At 42.0% G+C, this 20,358-nt stretch overlaps 1 protein-coding gene across 3 annotated transcripts in view; it reads right to left on the bottom strand.

Moving 5' to 3' along the window:
- Nucleotides 1–20,358, bottom strand: part of tmem163a (transmembrane protein 163a) — a 96,203-nt gene that overhangs the window by 28,880 nt on the left and 46,965 nt on the right. For all 3 annotated transcript variants that reach the window (XM_007896187.2, XM_007896188.2, XM_007896189.2), the window contains exons 4-5: nt 5,629–5,672; nt 3,202–3,293 (exon numbers count right to left, since the gene is read on the bottom strand). In XM_007896187.2, coding sequence (XP_007894378.2) covers nt 3,202–3,293; nt 5,629–5,672 — 136 coding nt within the window. The remainder of the gene's footprint in view (nt 1–3,201; nt 3,294–5,628; nt 5,673–20,358) is intronic.

Genomic DNA, 20,358 nt, shown 5'->3' with positions numbered 1-20,358 from the left:
ACCGCCAACTGTGGCTCGAGCATCTCCACAGCTACCGCCGTTTTTTGACAAGCGCAAAAACGGCCTTCTACTCCAACATCATCTTGGAGGCTAAACACAACACCAAAATCCTTTTTTCCCACCACCCACCACCTCCTCCGTGCCCCCCCTCAGGCCTCCTCAATCTTCATATCAAGTGCCAAGTGCAAGGAGGTCATGGACTTCTTTTCATCTGGAAATCACAACAACCACCAGGCAGCCTCATCCACCTGCCCCTTGTCACCCACCACCACTCCATCTCTGTCCCCCTCACCCTCCCCATCATCTGCTCCTACCACCACCCCCATCCTACATTCCTTCCTCCCCATCTCTCCCTCCTCCCTTTCACCCACCATCACCTCCATGAAACCCACCACCTGCTGCCTCAACCCCCTCCCCACCAACTTGCTGGTCACCCAGTTCCCCCTTCTCTGCCCACTACTGGCTGACATCATCAACCAGTCCCTCTCCTCTGGATCAGTCACTACCCTCCTCAAAACTGCTGTCATCACCACCCTCCTCAAAAAACCTTCCCTAGTCCCTCAAACCCCAGCCATTACCGCCCCATTTCTAACCTGCCCTTCCTCGCAAACGTCCTAGAACGCGTTGTTGTCAATCAACTTCACGCACACCTCTCCTCCCACTCCCTCTTCGAACCCCTCCAGTCCGGTTTCCGCCCTGCCCACAGTACAGAGACTGCACTTGTGAAAGTCACAAACGACATCCTCACTATCTGTGACCAGGGCTCCCTCTGCCTCCTTGTCCTCCTGGACCTCTCCGCGGCATTCAACACAGTCAATCACGCCATCCTCCTCCACCGCCTTTCCTCTGTCATCCACCTCAGTGGGACCGCACTCGCCTGGTTCGAGTCCTACCTCACAAACCGCCAGCAGTACATCTGTACAAACGGCTTCTCCTCCCACTCACCCGGTTACCTGCCGGGTACCCCAAGGATCCATCCTTGGCCCCTTCCTCTTTCTGATCTACAGGCTCCCTCTTGGGGATGTCATCCGTAGACATGGGGTACATTTCCACATGTACGCAGACGACACCCAACTCTATTTTTCCACCTCTCTTTGCAACCCCCAGTCCCCTGATGTTCTGTCAGTCTGCCTGTCAGATCTCAGGAGCTGGATGAGCCAAATTTCCTTCAGCTGAACGTTGACTAGACGGAAGCCATACTCTTTGGCTCTCATTAACGTCTAAAATCTCATGATTCTCACCTCCTCCACCTACCTGATCTCCCCCTAAAACTCTCCGAACCCGTACGCAACGTAGGCGTCAGGTTCGACCCCCAATTATCATTCCTCCTCCACATCCGGGCCCTCACCAGCACCGCCTTCTTCCACCTCCGACATATCGCCCATCTCCACCAATACTTCTCTCCGAAAGTTGCTGAAACCCTGGTCCATGCCTTGTCACCTCTCGGCTGGACTATTCAAAGACCCTCCACGCCGGTCTCCCATCCACTACCATCCATAAAATCCAGATAATTCAAAACTCTGCCGCCCGCATTCTCACCCGCACGAAACTCTGTCCCCCGATCACCCCAGTCCTTGCCAGACTGCACTGGCTGCCTGTCCCAGAGAGGATCGACTTCAAGTCCCTGCACTCCTCTGCACCTCCCTACCTCTCTGACCTCCTCTCTCTTCAAAACAGTACCCGTTGCCTTCATTCCTCCAGGTCTGGCCTCCTCCTCATCTCCCGAGTCCTCCACTCCACCCTCGGCGGCTGTGCCTTCAGCCACTATGCCCCAAGGCTCTGAAATTCCCTTCCTCACTCCCTTCGTCTTGCTCCCTCTCTTCCTATTTTCAGGTCCCTGCTGAAGACCTTTCTCTTCGACCGCACCTTTGGTCACCTTCCTCCTCCTCCCCCTGGCTCGGCCCTGGGATCCGTTACTGTGAAGCCCTCTGAGACGCTGTCCAGTGTGGAGGGTCCTATATAAATCCAAGTTGTTGTTGTTGTGATGCTGTCAGTGCCTGAAGTATAAGTCTAAATGCTTAGGGTTTGGGTTCTTGGGCTCATGAAAGAGTGTTTCTCATATTCAGAACCTTGGGTGGTGGAAACAGATTCAATAACAACTTTCAAAGGGAATTAGAGAGGTACTTGAAAAGGAAAAAAATTGCAGGGGTAAGGGGAAAGAGCAGGGGAGTGGGACTGATTGGGCAGCTCTTCCAAAGAGCCGGCACAAGCACGATGGGCCGAACACCCTCCTTCTGTGCTGTAATATTTTATGATTCTATGATTCTTGTGATGCCCAATGCCACATGGACTGAAGCATTATTCATTTCGCTCCATTTTGAGCCAGTGTTCTGAATATGAGAAACATTCTTTCGTGACCTCATAACTGTGATGGAACTGCTTTTATATGCAATGTAACATAATCAAATGGATTCAACTAAGATATTATAGATTGGGATGTATTAATACTTTAAACGACAGTAAACAAAACAGTTAAGAAGGCATGATTGTGGCTATTGTTAAGTTGATGCCTAACATGGCTAGCAGCACACAGTCGTCCTTGCCATTGAATATCCCAGTACTTATAGAGACTCGTTTGATTCATAAATGTCCTGTAAATGTAGAGAATGGCAATTTCCGCTCCAATATACGTAAAATTAAGTTTCAGGTTTCAAACGTTTCAATTAGATAAATTGCAATCTGAAAGATGAAAGTGGTTTACTTTTAGTTTAGAATTTCCGAAAATGCAATTCCAAGTGTTCAATTTTCTCCACATCTGAGGCAGTCTTGGCAGACTCATCTATCGACTTCAGCTCAGCTCGGCTAATCAAGTGAAAATGCTTTAGAATTCCAGATCATGCCCATCAAAATGACACATGCTCTGACTACCCAATGAATATAATGTCCCTTTGTATGACTCAGACCTCATGCTTCTTTGGCAAAATACCAGGCTCTATCAGGGCTCATGATTTAATCTCAGAATTATCTTCTTCTGCTTTAAAAATGCATCTACTCGCTGCCTCATGATACTGGCACTAAATCAATTTTCTGCTGGGTTCTAATGCATCATACCTTTTAGTAGAATAAGAGACTTAGGACAACAAAGGAGATTTCATTTACCGGATTCTCTGTAACCGAGCTGCATTCTCAAGTACAAACACCTATATGACCATGGTCAACAGAGAGTTCGTGTACACATAGATGGAAAACAGATGGACTTACATGTATTCCCGGTGTGCTGAGTGTACAGCCGCTGCATTGTTGTAACGCCAAAGCACTATCACCGAAGACAATACATCCAATGTAGCATCAAACTAGAAAAGCCAAAAATAAGTCAATATGTAGTAGTGAATGTTCTGTTTAGAAAGTCAGTCAAAAAGTAAAACTATGTCAGACAAAGATATGAATCATGAATCTTGATATGTACAGGGCAATAGAATAAATGACGGAGTGCATTTAATTATATCTAAACATATGAATGACTTGAATTATAGGAAACAGAAATTTCATGGTCATTTATCATTCGGCCCTGCACCAGACTGCACAACCCTATCACCCCCAGCCACGCCTGGTTCCATTGGCTCCCCATCCCCCAGAGGATAGAGTTCAAAATTCTTGTCCTTTCCTTCAAAGCCCTTCATGGCCTTGCTCCTCCATACCTCTATGTCCTGCTAACTCCATATAGACCTGTCCACTTCCTCTGCTCAGCGGGCTCCAGCCTGCTCCACGTCCCACGCCCAGCCAGCCCCACCACAGTCCCTTTGCCTCACCCACTCCCTTGCCTCCTTCAAGGCCCATCTGAAGACCTTCCTCCTCAACCATGCCTTTGGTCACCCTCCTACCCCTACCCTCCCTGCCTTCCACGCCTCCTGATTCCAGCCCTCAGCTTGGGTCCAAATCCCTGGGTGTCAAGTGCCTCACTGATAACTTAATGATCTGGAAGGTGGACATTTTTCAGTGCAGCAACAGGGCACTGTTACTAGTCGCAGATAGACAGAATGGCATTTGTCGCTGTGGGCTGTTTCTGTGCTGCGGGCGGCACGGAAACCCGATTGGAGAGGTTCATGAAGGGAGTGGCAGGAGAGGAAGGAGCAAAGCTGGGAAGCAACAACTCGTTCCAGGAGTTGGTAGTTTGAGAGGTCATAAGTAGTGAATGACCTGAGAAAACAGGAGTCCACTAAAGGCCAGTGATAAAAATTACGAGTTGTAAAGAGATTTCAGTAGCTGAGCAGCACAGGTTGTGCAAATAGAAGTTCACTTTAGGATTACATAATTACAACTATTTGGCTTAGGGAAGTTCAATTAAGTTGCAATCACTTTCTGGTTCAGTGTTAAATGTAATTGCAGGTTTTACAAGTATAATGAACCTGGAGGTTAAGTAATAAACAGCTAGTTGGTTGAATTTAAAGGACTGCAGACTGACTCCGTTATAACGCGGTGCTTAGGTACCACAGAATTAGGTTCCCCCCACCCCCATTAGAAGAGAACCTCAAACAAATGGCCTCCTATCTCATTTCTGGGTCATCAGATCGCCCATGATGTCATTTCTGGCATTTGGCATAGGCTGGCCATCTTCCTGTACATGCGCACAGCACACAGAGCTCAGTTAAAGTCACAAGATATCTGCTGCATTCGCACTTCCCGGGCACCTGTTGTTCATCTCTCTCCTCACTCGCTCACTTCAAGTCTCTACCACATTCCAGTCAATCCTGTGACCTGCTTCTCACCACTCTTTGCTGCACTTACTTGCTGCCTTTCACACTGATTTTGAATTTGAACCCAGAGTATACTTCCCGATCCCAGTAAATGCATCTAATGTACCTAATATATCATGTGATTCTTTAGCCCATTGGTATGCCACATTCTTTATGTCCCTGAAATGTTAACATGGTTAATTGACACAAGCCTGAGAGGAAAGATCTTGCAGGAATGTCAAGAATAAACATGCTGCCTCTTTGAACCAATGATTTATTTTCACAACCAAATGAGATGAAACATTCCCTAAGGCCTAATCGACGTTCAACAATTTGCCTGAACCTCGCTACATTTACCCAAAGTAGAGAGTAAAATAAATGCGAATATGTGAAGTGAGGTTGGAACATAGAGCGATGAGTGAACATGCCTCCACTAACATATTTAACAATGATTCAACCTGAATACAATTTACCCCAGAGACAAATCCAGGTTGCTATAACCACAATTAAAAATCAAGAGAAACAATGACCCCTGACTAAGTGTTGAATTTTATTTTGTTGTGGTTGGTTCAGGTTCAATATCAAGTATACCTCTTCCATATATTAAAAAAAATTGGAGTCTAAAATAAAAACCAACAAGACACAATATTCTGTTGGTCCATAATGTTACTGGATTTGGCCGCTTACGTGAGCAGATGAGGAAATCAGCAGTTAGATTTAAAATCAGATTTATACTATTCCCAATAGGAATCCTTATAAATGAATCTTTAGGTGCAATTAATGCCCAAATATGTAAATTAAGCTTATTAAAGCATTGGTTTAGGCCATTAAGAGAATCAGAATGTTCCACTGCCATGAAGGCATTGTTTTGTATGCCATGTATGGGAGCACACCCAGAATGAGAGAAGAAGCAGGTACAATGCTGATACTGGGAATAAATTAACATGTTACTTACAGCAAAGCCAAATGCTGATGCACTATGTCGCATGATGGAAACGGCTGAAAGAGACAGAAAACATTAGATACGCAGCAAAATCCGCATTGACTTTTTTTTCTTTTGTCCACTTTCAAGGCACTTTTTGACATTGTTTCATTCTTTACATTTTATTCCAGAAATTTTAAAATATCAATCTAGTGGGGAAGAGGAACAAGAGTAAAACATACAGTTAGTATTCTGGGAAAATGAGATCAAACAGGGCAAGGAACTTTTTCATTCCGATCTCTCCATTGATCTTGAGAAATTATGCATTGTGTTTGAAAATGTATGCTCGATTAAAACTCCAGGTTAATGCAAAGGTGGGGGAAGGGGGAGAAGAGACAGTGAGACAAAGAGAGAAATAGATTTTTAAAACTTAGTTTTTACATTTTATTCTACTCATTCATAGGTCACCTGTCTGTAAAATTTAGTGATCAGAAGATCCTCTGAATATATAATATAATAGTCTTCTGTAGGAATATTGCCAGTCTTTTTAATCTGGGCATGGAAACTATAATCCAGTATGTGTGTTTCAATCTGCAGGACTCTTGACCTCTGTATTATATATAACACAACATTAAATATTCTGTCAAATCATCAGAAAGAATGTGAAAGGCTAGCAAATTGGACATCATTTAAAATATCAGTTAGATCACATTCAAACTGCAATTTGATTAGGCTTTGCTGAGTACATTTCAAAATCATGAATTATATCTACTAACATAATCTAAATGTTCATCTGTTTTAAAAAAATATTATTGGACTTACTGCAAGTTACTCACCGTTTTCACATTTTCATGCAACTCTATCTCTAGTCAAGTCACAAGCTGCAGACATATCCCTTTACCCCGAATGCCATTAAAACATCTCCATTTTTGTACATTTTAGTACTTATTGGCATGTTCATATAGTTTATCTTTGCAATACTTCTTACATGTGGTAGAGCAAGAAACTATAACTGGACCACTTCCTGGAAATTAGCAAATACTGGCATAGCATTTATTATAGAATTGTACCAATAATCTAAAGAAAATACAATTCTGTCAATTCCACTACAGGTTTAAAAACTCAGTTAATTTTAGAGGAATATTTATATAGTGCGTGAGATACCATTCCCAGTGTTATTCAAAAAAACTCAGTAACTCTTGTAAGTTTTAAGACTACATTCATTTATGATAATGCTGTATTAAAGATGTTCAATTGCCACTAACACGTAGTGTGTTTGGAAGGCTTTCCCTTGGCACAATTTCTACTTACAAAAAAAGTCTCATATAATCAACTTTTATAAAATAAAATAAATATATAGATGTTCCCAAGTGAAACAAACACAATTATATATTATTTCAGATACAACAGAAATTTACATTTCGATAGTGCCCTTCATGTCAGGAGCACCCTAAAGTGCTTAGGATCCTACCTACTCATCTCTCAGAAATACAAAAACTGACATATAGATGTCTTGTCACAAACAACTGTATGTCAGGAATGCATCCACTGTAACATTTCAATGACATTTTTACTTGATAGACACAACAGTGGGTATGGTGCTTAAGGAAAATTACCAGCTATAGGAATAACATAAGAATGAAACGGCAATCATTTAAACAAGCAAAGCATGTATTTAAGTTTTATGTATGTCCATTACTAACAGCCTTTCACCAGTCTTAAACTAAATGCCTAACCATGCATTGTATTCCAATTAGACCATATTGAATAATTTGCTCACGTGAGTTTTGATGCATTCTGTAATATTTTCCCACTGGATATCTAGTAAATGAATTAAATACCATGTACCATCTTTGTGAGCTGTGCTGTGGACGTCCAGGGGAGAATTCCAATGATGCACCAATCACTTTTCACTTTGGCACCTTAGAGGAAATATTCCACCTGGTACGTAAGGTAGCAGCTTATTTTAATAATAATAATATTTGCATTTAATACAGCGCCTTATCACGTCTTCCGATGTCTCAAATCGCTTCACAGAATATACTGTAAAGTGAATTGACTGTATATTTTTTGGGCGAACACAGCAGCCAATTGCACACAGCAGTGTCCTACAAACCGTCGTGGATTAAGTAATAATAATAATAATAATAATAAGTGACCAAATTATTATTTAAAAAAACATTTTGAAGGGATTATTTCCCCCGGAAAAGCAATCTGCCAATCGACGAACAACCGGGTTCCTATTTACTGCTAAGTCAACAGAGGCGCGTGGAGAAGGAAACTTGCCTCATGTTTCGCCCTGTCGGGGTATCAAACCCAGGTCCTCTCGCTTGCAAGGCAAGAGCTCTAACCAATACATGACAGGATACCACTTGGGGTGTCAAGTCGAACAAAAAATTAGGAGTTAATATTAAAATGCGGTTAATTTAATTTTTGATTTTCCACCCCTTTTTGGCAAACTATTGCAACTAAGTTAATTCCAAAATGCAAAACACGACAAATCTGATGTTCTAAAGGGGGCGAAGGGGATGGGAATATTTTATGTGATTTGTGTTTTATCTTCTTCAAATTAACCTTAGTTAAAATGTAATCCATGAAGAAATAAATATAATCTTTATATTTAATGTAATGCCATTATCGAATCATTGAAATGTCTCAAAATGCTTCACACTTTACTACAAAGTGTAGTGACTGTGGCAACCAAATTGGCTGCCACGTTTCCCTAAAATCCAACTGACATTTGATTGCAGGCAAACGTGGCAGCCTATTTGGACCCAGCAAAGTCCCACAAACAGCCATAAACTGAATGACCAATTTCTATCTGGAGGATCGTTTGCCAGAAAATAGGAAAAAAGTAGGTTAAACCCCCTTCGCTTTTCAAAATCCTCATAAATGAAAATTATTTTTTTTCTATCAGATTCAGAACCTCGTATGTGTTTTGAAACCAAATACGTTATTCAGGACAATCAGTAGCTAAACTCTTCCTTTCGGTTGATGCTAAAATGCAAAAATCCAATAAATACTGCCAGGGTTTCTATTCATAAACTTTATCTCTATTCCTTTGAGTTTAGAAGGATGAGGGGTGAGGTTTTTAAAATAATAAAGGGATTCGATAGGTACTTACAGAGAAACTATTTCCTCCGGTAGGGGAATCCAGAACAAAGGGGCATAATCTTAAAATTAGAGCTAGGCCATGTAGGAGTGAAATTAGGAGCTAGTTTTTCACCCAAAGGGTAGTGGAAATCTGGAACTCTCTCCCCCAAAAGGCTGTGGATGATGGATGCACTCACATTTTCAAGATGGAGGTTGATAGATAGTTGTTAGGTCAAGATGTTAAGGATTTGGAGCAAGGACGGGTATCTGGACTTGAGGTACAGATCAGTCATGATCTTATAAAATGGCGGAATAATTTTGAAAGGCTGAATAGCTTACTCCTGTTTCAAGTTTCATTGTTTAGGTTCTTTTACCTCGCCATTGCACCACTGATCACTCCATTAGAAGTTGGAAAGATGCACAGCCCTAAACACTGAGATACAGCATCGTGAGCAACCAAATCTAGTGACTTACATTAGAATACATTAGAATATACAGCACAGAAACATGCCATTCGGCCCAACTTGCCGGTGTTTATGCTCCACATGAGCCTCCTCCTGCCCTTCCTCAACTAAGCCTTCAAGCATAACCTTCTATTCTTTTTTCTCTCATGTACCTATCTAGCTTTCCCTTAAATACATCCAATTTCAAGGCTGCTTTGTCTTAGTAAAACGTGGAAATGATATAGTAAGCCAGATAATATGAATACCGTCAATATTTGCACCAGAGGTTTAGCTGACTGGAGTTTGATTACATACTATTCCTGACATTTGTAGTATAATTTACAAAATTTCTGAGAGAAGGAAATAACCCCAATACAGATAAACAGGTATGAAAAGAGAGACACCATGCAGAATTATTCAGATCCCAGAGCTGCTTTAATTCCCCTTTGAATCATTACTGTTCAAAACAACAAGATAAACAAAATTAAACAGTGCTTCTGTTTGTCACTTTATTGCATATTAAAGCCTTACAACACAAAATGTGTCCAAAGTTTGTTTAGAATCTGAAGAGATAAGATGATTCAGCAAATGTTTATTTACCATCTGGATGAACATCTTTCTACTTACTGCTTCTTATTCTGCATCCAGACAGAAAAATGCAAAAATGCAGATGTAATCCCTGGGTTTTAAATTGTTGAAACGTCATCAATTTTACACCCCGACAAACATTTTCAGTGATACTGTTCTTTCCTTTAGTACATTTACTCTATTCCAATAATAATTGATATTCAACATTAAAGGCATTAAATAACCCTTTATGTTTCGGAGAGAGGGGCATGTTCCTTTTAAAAAAGGTCAGTTACAAAGAATTTAGATTTTCTTTACCATTGTACTGTATTTCCACTGCTGTCTTTTTTCCACCCAAATGTTTGTGCAGACGTGTTGATGATCTTGTGGTGGAATCGTGACAATGTGGGTGAATTGGAAGTTGAATGTGTTGGAATGTATATATGTATTATATACAACCAGAAGGAGTTGTATGCCCTGATTGGCCTCCTCTTTCTGTTAGTTTTAGATAAGGAAGTGTTCTGATTAAGCACGTAGAATAGTGAAAAACATGCCCAAATAAGGCAAACTGAAACTGGTGCAAACAAGCTGTAGGGGCCCTCCAGACAAAAAACAAAAAGAAACGAAAGGTATATAAGCTTGGGCTAAGGGGTGGTCTTTAGAGATGTCTCCAGGGCAGACTGCAGAAGGATCGGTAGTATTGTTCTGTTATTTTATATTGCATTAATTTTATATAACTGACATTATTCGTATGCTTAATAAACTGTTGAAATCCGCCATTTTGGCTTGTCAAGATTGAACTTATTTTCTGGGTGCAGGCTCGGTTCCAAACGAGTCCAATACCAAATTGGCATAGTCAGCAGGATCTTGACAGGATTTTCAGCGGTTTGTTTACATGCGAGTGATTGGGGTTAGTTGTGCTCAGTTGGAGGAACGGGTGTATTGTTATTTGAGGCATCCCCGGCTGATAATAGGGTGTGTTGTTATTTAAGCCATCCCCGGCTGATAATAGGGTGTGTTGTTATTTAAGCCATCCCCGGCTGATAATAGGGTGTGTTGTTATTTGAGCCATCCCCGGCTGATAATAATTGTCATTCAAGCTATTCCCGGCATGGGAATTGTTTTTTTTTTGGTCAATCCACTCCTAAAGGAGGTGGTTGCTGTGGCTGTTTATCGTGTACTTTTTTTGTCATTGTGTTGTGATTGTGTTGGGCGTACAATTGTTGCAAGACAGTTGTTGTGTGAGACCGCCGCCGAGCAGTCATTTGTTTGGAGTGGACAAACCATAACAGCTAGTTACGTTGAAACCAGATAATCCAGCATGGAGAGCGGTGATAAACCTAAGTGGGTGAGGAGTTTTCAAAAGAAATTGGAAGAGACTTGTAAAGGAAAGGCTTGGGAGTGTGCTACAGTGGTACTAAGGCAAGGAGTGACCGAAGTCAAAAAGTTAATAGGGCAAATAGAGACGGAGGGTGCGAAACTTAAATTGGGGCGAAAGGATAAAAAGGAGGAGATGGAGGAAAAATTGGGAGTACAGAGGGCAGTATTATCGTTCTGTACAGGGAGTAGGTGATCGATTTCGGGAACGGGGTGGACTGGGGAAGTCTGGAGGAGGAAGCTGCATGATACCATGATAGTGAAGACGAGAATGAGAGCAGGTATGGCAGCGCGTGTGTGGTGACTCAGAGAAGGAATTATGAGGTTGACGCGGGTGTGAGGGGCCCCTTGGCAGGAGAGGCGGAGGAGGACAGACCTTTGCCGCTAGGAAGGTGCTGATTCGGAACTAGGTTGCCCAGTCAAATCGAGATTGGCTCCGACGCAATGGGAAGCTTGGTGGGAGGCATTCTTACAAAGCCACCCCAAACTATAGGGAATGCTAGCGGTGACATTAAGGCAATGTTAGATCCGCAAGTGTGGACCACAGCGGCCACTGCGGCCGATGTTCAAGCTGCTATTTAGGATTTATTGAATGGATCGTTTGACGCGCATAACGAGATGGGGAAAATACATATGATGCCGACGGAAGGACCGGTTGCATTCCACACGCGTTTGTGGAGATGCTGTGCCAAATCTCAGGAAGGGAATATGGATCAGCAGCAGTGTCAGAATTCGGTGTTGTACAAACAATGTGTTTTGGGTAAATTGACCCTCGGGTTACGGGCTGCGGCAGGTTACGGTGTTAATCCAAATACCGATTGGGCCGAGTTGCTGGGCCTGCTAAAACAATGAACTCAAGCTATGTCAAAACCATAACCCGATGCCCTGCAAGAGGGAATGTGCGATGAGGTAAAGGGCAGAAGAGATAGATGGGAGAGTGAGGAAAATAGAGGCAGAGCGCGGTGATAGGGATGGATGAGAGAGAGATGAGAAAGGCAGGGGTACTTGCTACAAATGTGGAGGATTCGGCCAAATAACCCGGTCTGTCCACTATTTCATAGTAAGGGGCAACTGGTCAATAAAACCGAAGGGAAGAGGGATGGCGAGGTGAGCTATGCCGTCCTGTTAGAAATGGTGAGAAGACTGAAGGATCAGGAGTCGGCCAGGCAGGGACCTACCGCACCCCCAGACCTGAGGTTAATTTGGTAGGGGAGGACTCATCAGAGAAACAGTGAGGGGGTGCTCCTCCCTCAGGTCGGACATGTGGTCGAGATAATAGCAAATTTATACCCTTTGCTAAAACACCGGGAAATAGACCATTTGTGGCAACAAACCTCTGGGGGAGGAACAGTCGGATGTTAGTGGATAGCAGGACCACAAACACTCTAATACATTATGAGCATATTCCCGCTGAGCCGTAACAGGACGCTTGAAGGAGGGGACGATGGATTCAGATATTGACCACTAATAGCAGATACTGTGCTTGGTTTCAGGTGGAGCGCCAACAGTCGTAGCAGTGACAAAAGCAGTATCTGACACGCCGCCCACAACATGCCGACGATGACAGGGGGACCGCTGTTGATTGGACTATCATGGATGACTTTGATTGCAGACACAAAGGATGGATGCACCTTCCCAGACTGCACCTATACAGATTGGACCAGGGAATATCAACAACAATATAGCTTCGCGTGGATGCTACGAGTGACACTGGGGTTGCGGGTGCAATTGAATTGTAAAGTGTCTGATGATGCGTCCAAGGATGCATAAACTTGGTACAAATGAGCCACGGACTACTTTGCAAATGCATCATTCAAGCACTCCCCGCAGGGAATGTTTGGCTATGTTAAATTGCGTAGTGAGGGGATTGGGCAAGCAAGTTTGATTTTCCTTAGTGTTCAACATCGCCACCAGGGTTACTATTTTTGTAAGAGACTAGGTTTACAGAGATTCGATGGTTGGGATTCTTCCCTATGCGAACATGGCCCTGAAGGTACAGGATATCAAATAATAATAATAAAGGACAAGGACACCGATGGTTTAATCGGAATAGAGGGACATATGCGCCCATTACCTAGCCAAAAGGATATACTGAATGGAATGATAGTTACCCCAGGGGCAAACATTGCCATTCCCAATGTCAAGCATGTCACAATTCCCCTCATGATAAGATAGTCAAGTGAAATATCAGATAGATGCCCACTCAAGTACCGGAGATATTATAAAGATCAGGTGGTTCAGGTGGTGGATAGATATATAGAATGTACTCCCATGAACCAAGTACATACCAACGAGTGGTCACGCAAGACTGTCCACCAGACCAGACGCAGATGGGATTTGGGTGAGGCACTGGGGGCAGGCTCATTGATTGGCACCGCCTGGAATAGGGCAGACCTCGTGAGCCTTGATAGTCAGCAGGCTACTCTGACCACCCAAGTAAGAGAGTTGTTAAGAGTTATGAACCAAAACCAGAAGGGTGACATCTTAGAGGGGATCACGGCGGTAGAAATGATATTGGATATAACATCTGAATTGTCACATTAACGAGTCAGTCAATGCATTAATTGATGTAAATAATGACAAGTATAGGGGTCAAAACACTTCTATTGCTTTAGCATGCATTATAACGGGGGAAAATCTTATAAGACAGACAAAGGACATATGCTGGGACTTGCAGAGGGACTGGGACTGGGACTGACGTTAATACCTCCAGAAAGACTACATGGGTGGACACACATTAATGATGTGGATGATTGGGACTGGGAGCTGATGCGCCCATTGATAACGACTGCGTATGTGGGCGGTGTTTCAGAAAGTAAGACCTTAAGGCAAAGACGTATCATTCCTGTCATGGTATCCATTCCACTCATTGAAAGACGAACTATTAAGTACAACACTTACCCCGTAGTTTCAATCAGGGTAATGGAGGATAGAACGTTAAAACAACACGTTACTCCTTCAGAATTACTAGCGAGGGATGCTAGCACAAACAGGTGGTTGGCGCTCAACACCAAATGTTGTACATTGCGAAGAAATGTTTGGTAGTGTGACTGCGATTTTGCACAGAATAATGGTTCCATTTGTGGATTCCACTTGGGAGCAGAGGACACCCTCTGTGCAGTAAATGTGGTACCTAATTGGGAGGGAACCCTGGTCACGTCTGCTGGGGATGGTAAATATTGTGTGACGTCCACAAACCAAAATTGGGTGACCAATGGTAGAACATCACACTGTGTCGATTTTCCATCTACCTTCTGTTTTAGGCCCAATCAGGTGATGTTCAATGGGAAACATACATTTTATCCGGTGATCACAGAAACGGTTGAGGAAATGTACATCACACCAGTTAATATCTCCACCGTCATGGTTCCCGGAGGGCGATTTATTCTCCTTTGTCTATGTCACTTAAGACACTAATCAGCAGAGCGCATACCTCCCAAGCCCATTTGACCTATTTTGAACAACGCACAGAGAGCATTGCAGACCAGGTGGAATCAGTGGGTGTCAAACATTGGTGGGAGGCAGTGTACAACATTGGCGAACACCCTTTCGCCCATTTATTATCTTACGTGTTTTTACTAATTCAATGTATCGTAGTTGTATATGGCATCAATATCACTATTTGGTTACGTTGAACCATCAGGCATATGGAGTACATGATAAAGGATCACAATCTGCTCCATGTGCTACGTTAATATCACTAATTGTGAGAACTCGGTTGCACCTTGATCTCAAGGTGGGGACTGTTGGAATGTATATATGTATTATGTACAACCAGAAGGAGTTGTATGCCCTGATTGGCCTCCTCTTTCTGTTAGTTTTAGATAAGAAAGTGTTCTGATTAAGCACGTAGAATAGTGAAAAACATGCCCAAATAAGGCAGACTGAAACTGGTGCAAACAAGCTGTAGGGGCCCTCCAGACAAAAAACAAAAAGAAACAAAAGGTATATAAACTTGGGCTAAGCGGTGATCTTTTGAGATCTCTCCAGGGCAGACTGCAGAAGGACCGGTAGTGTTGCTCTGTTATTTTATTTTGCATTCATTTTATATAACTGACATTATTCGTATGCTTAATAAACTGTTGAAATCTGCCATTTTGGTTTGTCAAGATTGAACTTATTTTCTGGGTGCAGGCTCGGTTCCAAACAAGTCCGATATCCTAACATATGTCATCACCAAAGTATAATTAAACCCTCTAATAAACTGATATTGTAGCATTAATACATCTCAGTATTTTTAAAGTTTCTAATAGCCACTTGTATCAAAAAAAGTGTATCAACAAAATGTGTCAAAATCATATGGTAGAAAGATCTACCTCAAATGACACAGGAAGAAACAAAGAATATTGTTAAGATAATAATTGAAAAGAATTGATATTGAGGGAATTAAATCCGCTTTTCCTTTAAGTAGCTTTGAATGTATAAACATTGGAAGGAAAATCTCTTTTTAGTATCTGCTTCTTCCTTGACTGTCCAGAAGATAATTCATATTTCAGCAAGAATCAATGCCTTCAAGAGAGGAAGGAAGAAAATTGGAGGGAAAATATGTCATTTTGTGAACCTTGATCTGCATTGTGAATTTTAGATTGGATGTGATATAGACATAGAAACAGATTTATAAACAACAAAAGTGAGTCACAAATCTCAAGAAGCTAATACTACAAAGCTAATACACAAACGACTGTGGGACACTGCTGTGCGCAATTGGCTGCCGCGTTTCGCCCACAAATATACGGTCAATTCACTTTACAGCTTATTCTGTGAAGCGCTTTGAGACATCGCGAAGACGTGAAAAACGCTATATCAAATGCAAGGATTATTATTATAATTATTATTAAATTGCCACACCGTCAATATGAAATGGGAATGTTCTGCTACAGGAAGATGATTCCATTCTTTAATGTCGTGAATTATGCTGCTGTTCTTCACTTCTCTTTATTTCGAGCACCACAAAGAGTGCTGGTTAATCCCAGATGGTGATCTGCATACAAATTTATACATTAGCAATAGAGACCACAAGCGGTGAACCATAAAATCACCATAAAGAAAAGTCATTTTTCAGTTGCAATTGTTATTTAGGGGCTGCTGTATATAAAAATGTAAAAATGCCTGCGATATGCAGAGATCGTGTGTGAGTGAAATCTAAAGTCATTAAAAACATCTCATGAATAAACACCACAGCTAAACAACCAGCTTCTTCTTTCATATAAATACTGACTGCGTCCAAAAAAACTTATCACTTCAAAAAGAAGCTAGCCCTACTTTCATATAAAAATAAATTCCTATGATTTTATAAAACTCAGAAAGCTGCAAAATCAGGATTAACAAAGTAATGCTCTACAATATATGATACGCTGTACAAAATATGATATTGAAATTCAACAACTTGCATTCATATAGTGCCCCTCACACAGTGCAGTGTCCCAGAGCGTTTCAAATTTCATCTAGTTTTAGCCTGCAAGACCACTTTTGTCTTAAATTATAAGATTGAGAGGAATTATAGACTTCATTTGGAAGCCAGCCTTCCATCATTCTTAATAATATGTCTTCCAAATTATTTTAAGATTTTTCCACAATAGTGAGAGATCTCACATGTTAAGTCAAAATGGACTGAGACTAGAGGCTAAGACCATGTGAATTTTTGCACCTGTTCATTTATTATCCGTTATAAACTAATATTTTAGTAAAATATAAAGTCAATGTAGGCTGATAAACATTACAGCATATTTGACTTTATAGATTTATAGATTGACATAGACTGTACAGCACAGAATAAAGCCATTCAGCCCAATTAGTCCATGGCTGATTATACTCCATATGAGTCTCCACCCTCTCCTACTCCCTCCCATATCCTTCTGTTCCCTCTAACTCAGATGTATATTTAGCTTCTACTAAAATGCATCGCTACTATCTGCTGCATCTATATTATCTTCAGATTGTAAATTGACGGAAAAGGGGTTTTCTCTCTGAAGCATTAAATGTTTGTAATAGTATAAGTACAGAACTGTAAAAATATACAGATGTATTTTTAATTGAAAGAACTGCTGCGTTCTCAATGAATCTCCTGACCCAGATGTAAAAGCAATGTGGCATTAATCTCACAAGCGGATCCTTTTTTGGGGGTTCTGATTGGCCACTGTATCTGTTACTGCAAACGCCTGACAGAGAACAAAAGGCAGAAAGAATATCAGAGCTGTGTGCGGTACACTCCCAGATATTCGCAAGGCTTGCTCACTCTGGCTATCTGCGATGCTGATGTATACCTGATTTGCAGCGCAGAACTGCTTTTTTAAAGCAGCTTTATAAACTTGCAGCTTCGCCATCTGCTGGTTAAAAAAAATGCGCTCGGTTTACAATGTGGACCAGTTTCTGCAGCAGAATGTAGGAAAAACAAAGGGCTGCTGTCAACAAAGCAGTTTCACCACGAGTTGCCAGGGCTGCAGCTTTTGCACAATTGTTCAAATCGGTGGGGATTTTTTTTAAAAATCAAAGGAAAAAGGGACCTGCATATTTACAATACGTTTTCATGTCAAAACATTTTTGCAGGTAATTTTTCTCACATATCATCACTGTTTTTGTAGGCAGACAAAGCAGCCAACTGAACGAGCAAGATGACACAATCAGCTAATACATGGATATCCTATTAACGAGGAGAAAACTCTTTGCTTTTCAACGAGTCTAATGGGATTTTAACAGCGACTCAAAAACAGAAGTCACTGGAAACACTCAGCAGATCAGGCAGCATCTATGGAGAAAGGAAAGTGAGTCAATGTTTCGGGTCCACGACCCTTCGTCAGAACTCGGGCATGTTCAGAGAGAAAGGCTTTTAAGGGCTAACAGAGAGGGGGGAGGCAGAGCAAGGAAGACAAAGAAGAAAATGGGGTAAAGGGCAGGGGATGAGGGGTTAAAGAAGTGTTAATGATGCAAAACAAAGGTGGGGATTGCAACAAAACAGGGGAATAGAGGTGTTAACTTTGCATTATTAATAATGCAAAGTTAACACCACTATTCCCCTGTTACACATATATATAGGTATACATATTTCATTGAGGAAGCAGGTGGCCAGTTGGTATTTAAATATTTCCACAATGTGCTTCCTTTGGGTAGAAACCTCCTTTAGAAATGTATTTCGAGGGGATGTAACTTCCTAGTATAAATGTTGACAAGGAATCATTATTTTTCTCTTTCAGAAATGACCAGCTTTGCTGCCACAACTACATGTGCTCATTAGCTATACTGCTGTCAGATTTCGTACTGTTAAATTCTGTGTTTATTTCAAGCAAATCAAACATCCACAGCATTAAAAGCAGTTCCCTCATCTCTATATGTGTTTGTGAAATTTGCAACACTATTTCACGTGTCTAATTAACACACTACTCCAGCTGTACCAGAATTAATTGCTCATGAGTTTCTTATTTGTAAATTTACTAATTTAGCAGTTGTCTCTGTGGCGTAATCGATTAGTGCATTTGGCTGTGAACCGAAAGGTGGGCAGTTCACTCCTCACTCCCCCGGGAGGGTTGTCTTCTTGAAGACAAAATTATAATTCCACATCACATGTCTGTGAAACCAAAGCAATACCTTAGCCAGCGATATGCAATAATGATTCCTGTTTGACCTTTTCAAGGGTTCATCTAAGCCACCAGAGAAGCAGGAGTTAGCTTCAGAAATCTGGGCAAAACAGAACTAATTCAGCCAGGGATCCCATTCCTGTTTAGTTTGCTACTATAATACTGGGAATTTTTTTTTGCGTAATGCAATTTCATTGACTAAAGCACTGAGCTCGTTATTACGCAGGATGTGGTGACACTTACAGTGTAAGATCACATATACAGAATAACATGGGTGAGATACCGAATGACATTGAGTACCCACAAAATTGTACATAAGCATGAGTCACAGCCTTTGAAACAGGAGACTAACTGGAGAAAGTTTTTCTCACGTAATTAAAATATATGTTCTCTATGAAACATATACGACTCCTAAATTTCTTGGTTTAGTTTATACTCCTTTGAGGACACGTGTTATGTGAGAGGCATGCAGGATATCCAACCCTGTGGTACCCTCTGTCCCTCATGACTGTGGTGAGAGAGCTTGGCTTATTAGTCTGAACCGTAACAAATGTCAATGTGAAAGGACAGTTTTCACCACTGCACCCAGGTTTGGTCAAGATTCTTTTTACAGTGCTATTAGTAGTAGTGCTCAGTAGCAGTGAGTAAGGCAAACCAGATGCTGGGTTCTCTTTGACCGTGCCTTCAGCTCCCCTCTCGACTCTCTACCCCCTCCTCGCTCCCTCCCTTCCCTCCCCTCACCCTGACCATTTCCCCCTTGCTCGGGTCCTGACCCAACTGTACAGCGCCTTGGGACGTCCTCCCGGCGTGAAAGGCGCTCAATAAATAGAATCTTGTTGTTGTTGTTGTTGTATTAAAAGAGCAATATTGAGTCAAAATAGTGGGGTAATCCTGCCACTTTATAAATCACTGGTGTGACGGCACTTGGAATACTGTGCGCAGTTTTGGTCACCGCAATATAAAAAGGATATTGCAGCAATTGAGAGGATACAGAGAAGGACAACCAAAATGATGCAGGGACTGGACTATGAGCAGCGTTTAGGTAAACTGGACATGTTCACGATGGAGAAGAGAAGGTTGAGGGGTGATATGATTGCTATCTTATGATTCTAAAGTGAATAGATAATGTAGACCATGATAAGCTGTTTTATCTTGTACTGAACAGTAGAACCAGAGGATATGGCCTGCGATTGAAGGGGGGTAAATTCAGAACAAATTTGTGAAAACAATGTTTCAGTGAGCGAGTAGTAAAGTTATGGAACAGGCTCCCTTGGGAACCAGTGAAAGCAGACAGCGTCGTTTGTTTCAAGAACAAATTAGATAGATTTCTGCTAGAAAATAATATCTCAGGATACAGTATAGTTTGGGACGATATATCAAGCGACTGCCAGGATGGTGGAAGGCGATACTTGGACCTTGGCCTTTTCCGTAACATCGCCCGACTCCGCCACTACCTCACCCCTCAGGCCGCTGAAACTCTTGTTCATGCCTTCATCACCTCCAGGCTCGACTAAGCAAACGCCCTGCTTGTCGGCCTTCCCAACTCCTCCCTCCACAGGCTGCAGATAATCCAGAACTCTGTAGCTCATGTCTTCTCCCACACCAAACTCCGTGACCTCATCTCCCCCATTCTCGCCCGACTCCATTGGCTCCCTATCCTTCAGCGGATCCAGTTCAAGATCCTGGTCCTCGTATACAAAGCCCTCCATGGC

Source organism: Callorhinchus milii, unplaced genomic scaffold (genome assembly GCF_018977255.1).
Source record: "Callorhinchus milii isolate IMCB2004 unplaced genomic scaffold, IMCB_Cmil_1.0 Scaffold6, whole genome shotgun sequence".
Lineage (NCBI taxonomy): Eukaryota > Metazoa > Chordata > Chondrichthyes > Chimaeriformes > Callorhinchidae > Callorhinchus > Callorhinchus milii.
The sequence above is the reverse complement of the archived record's forward strand: the minus strand, read 5'-3'. Positions and strand labels throughout refer to the sequence as shown.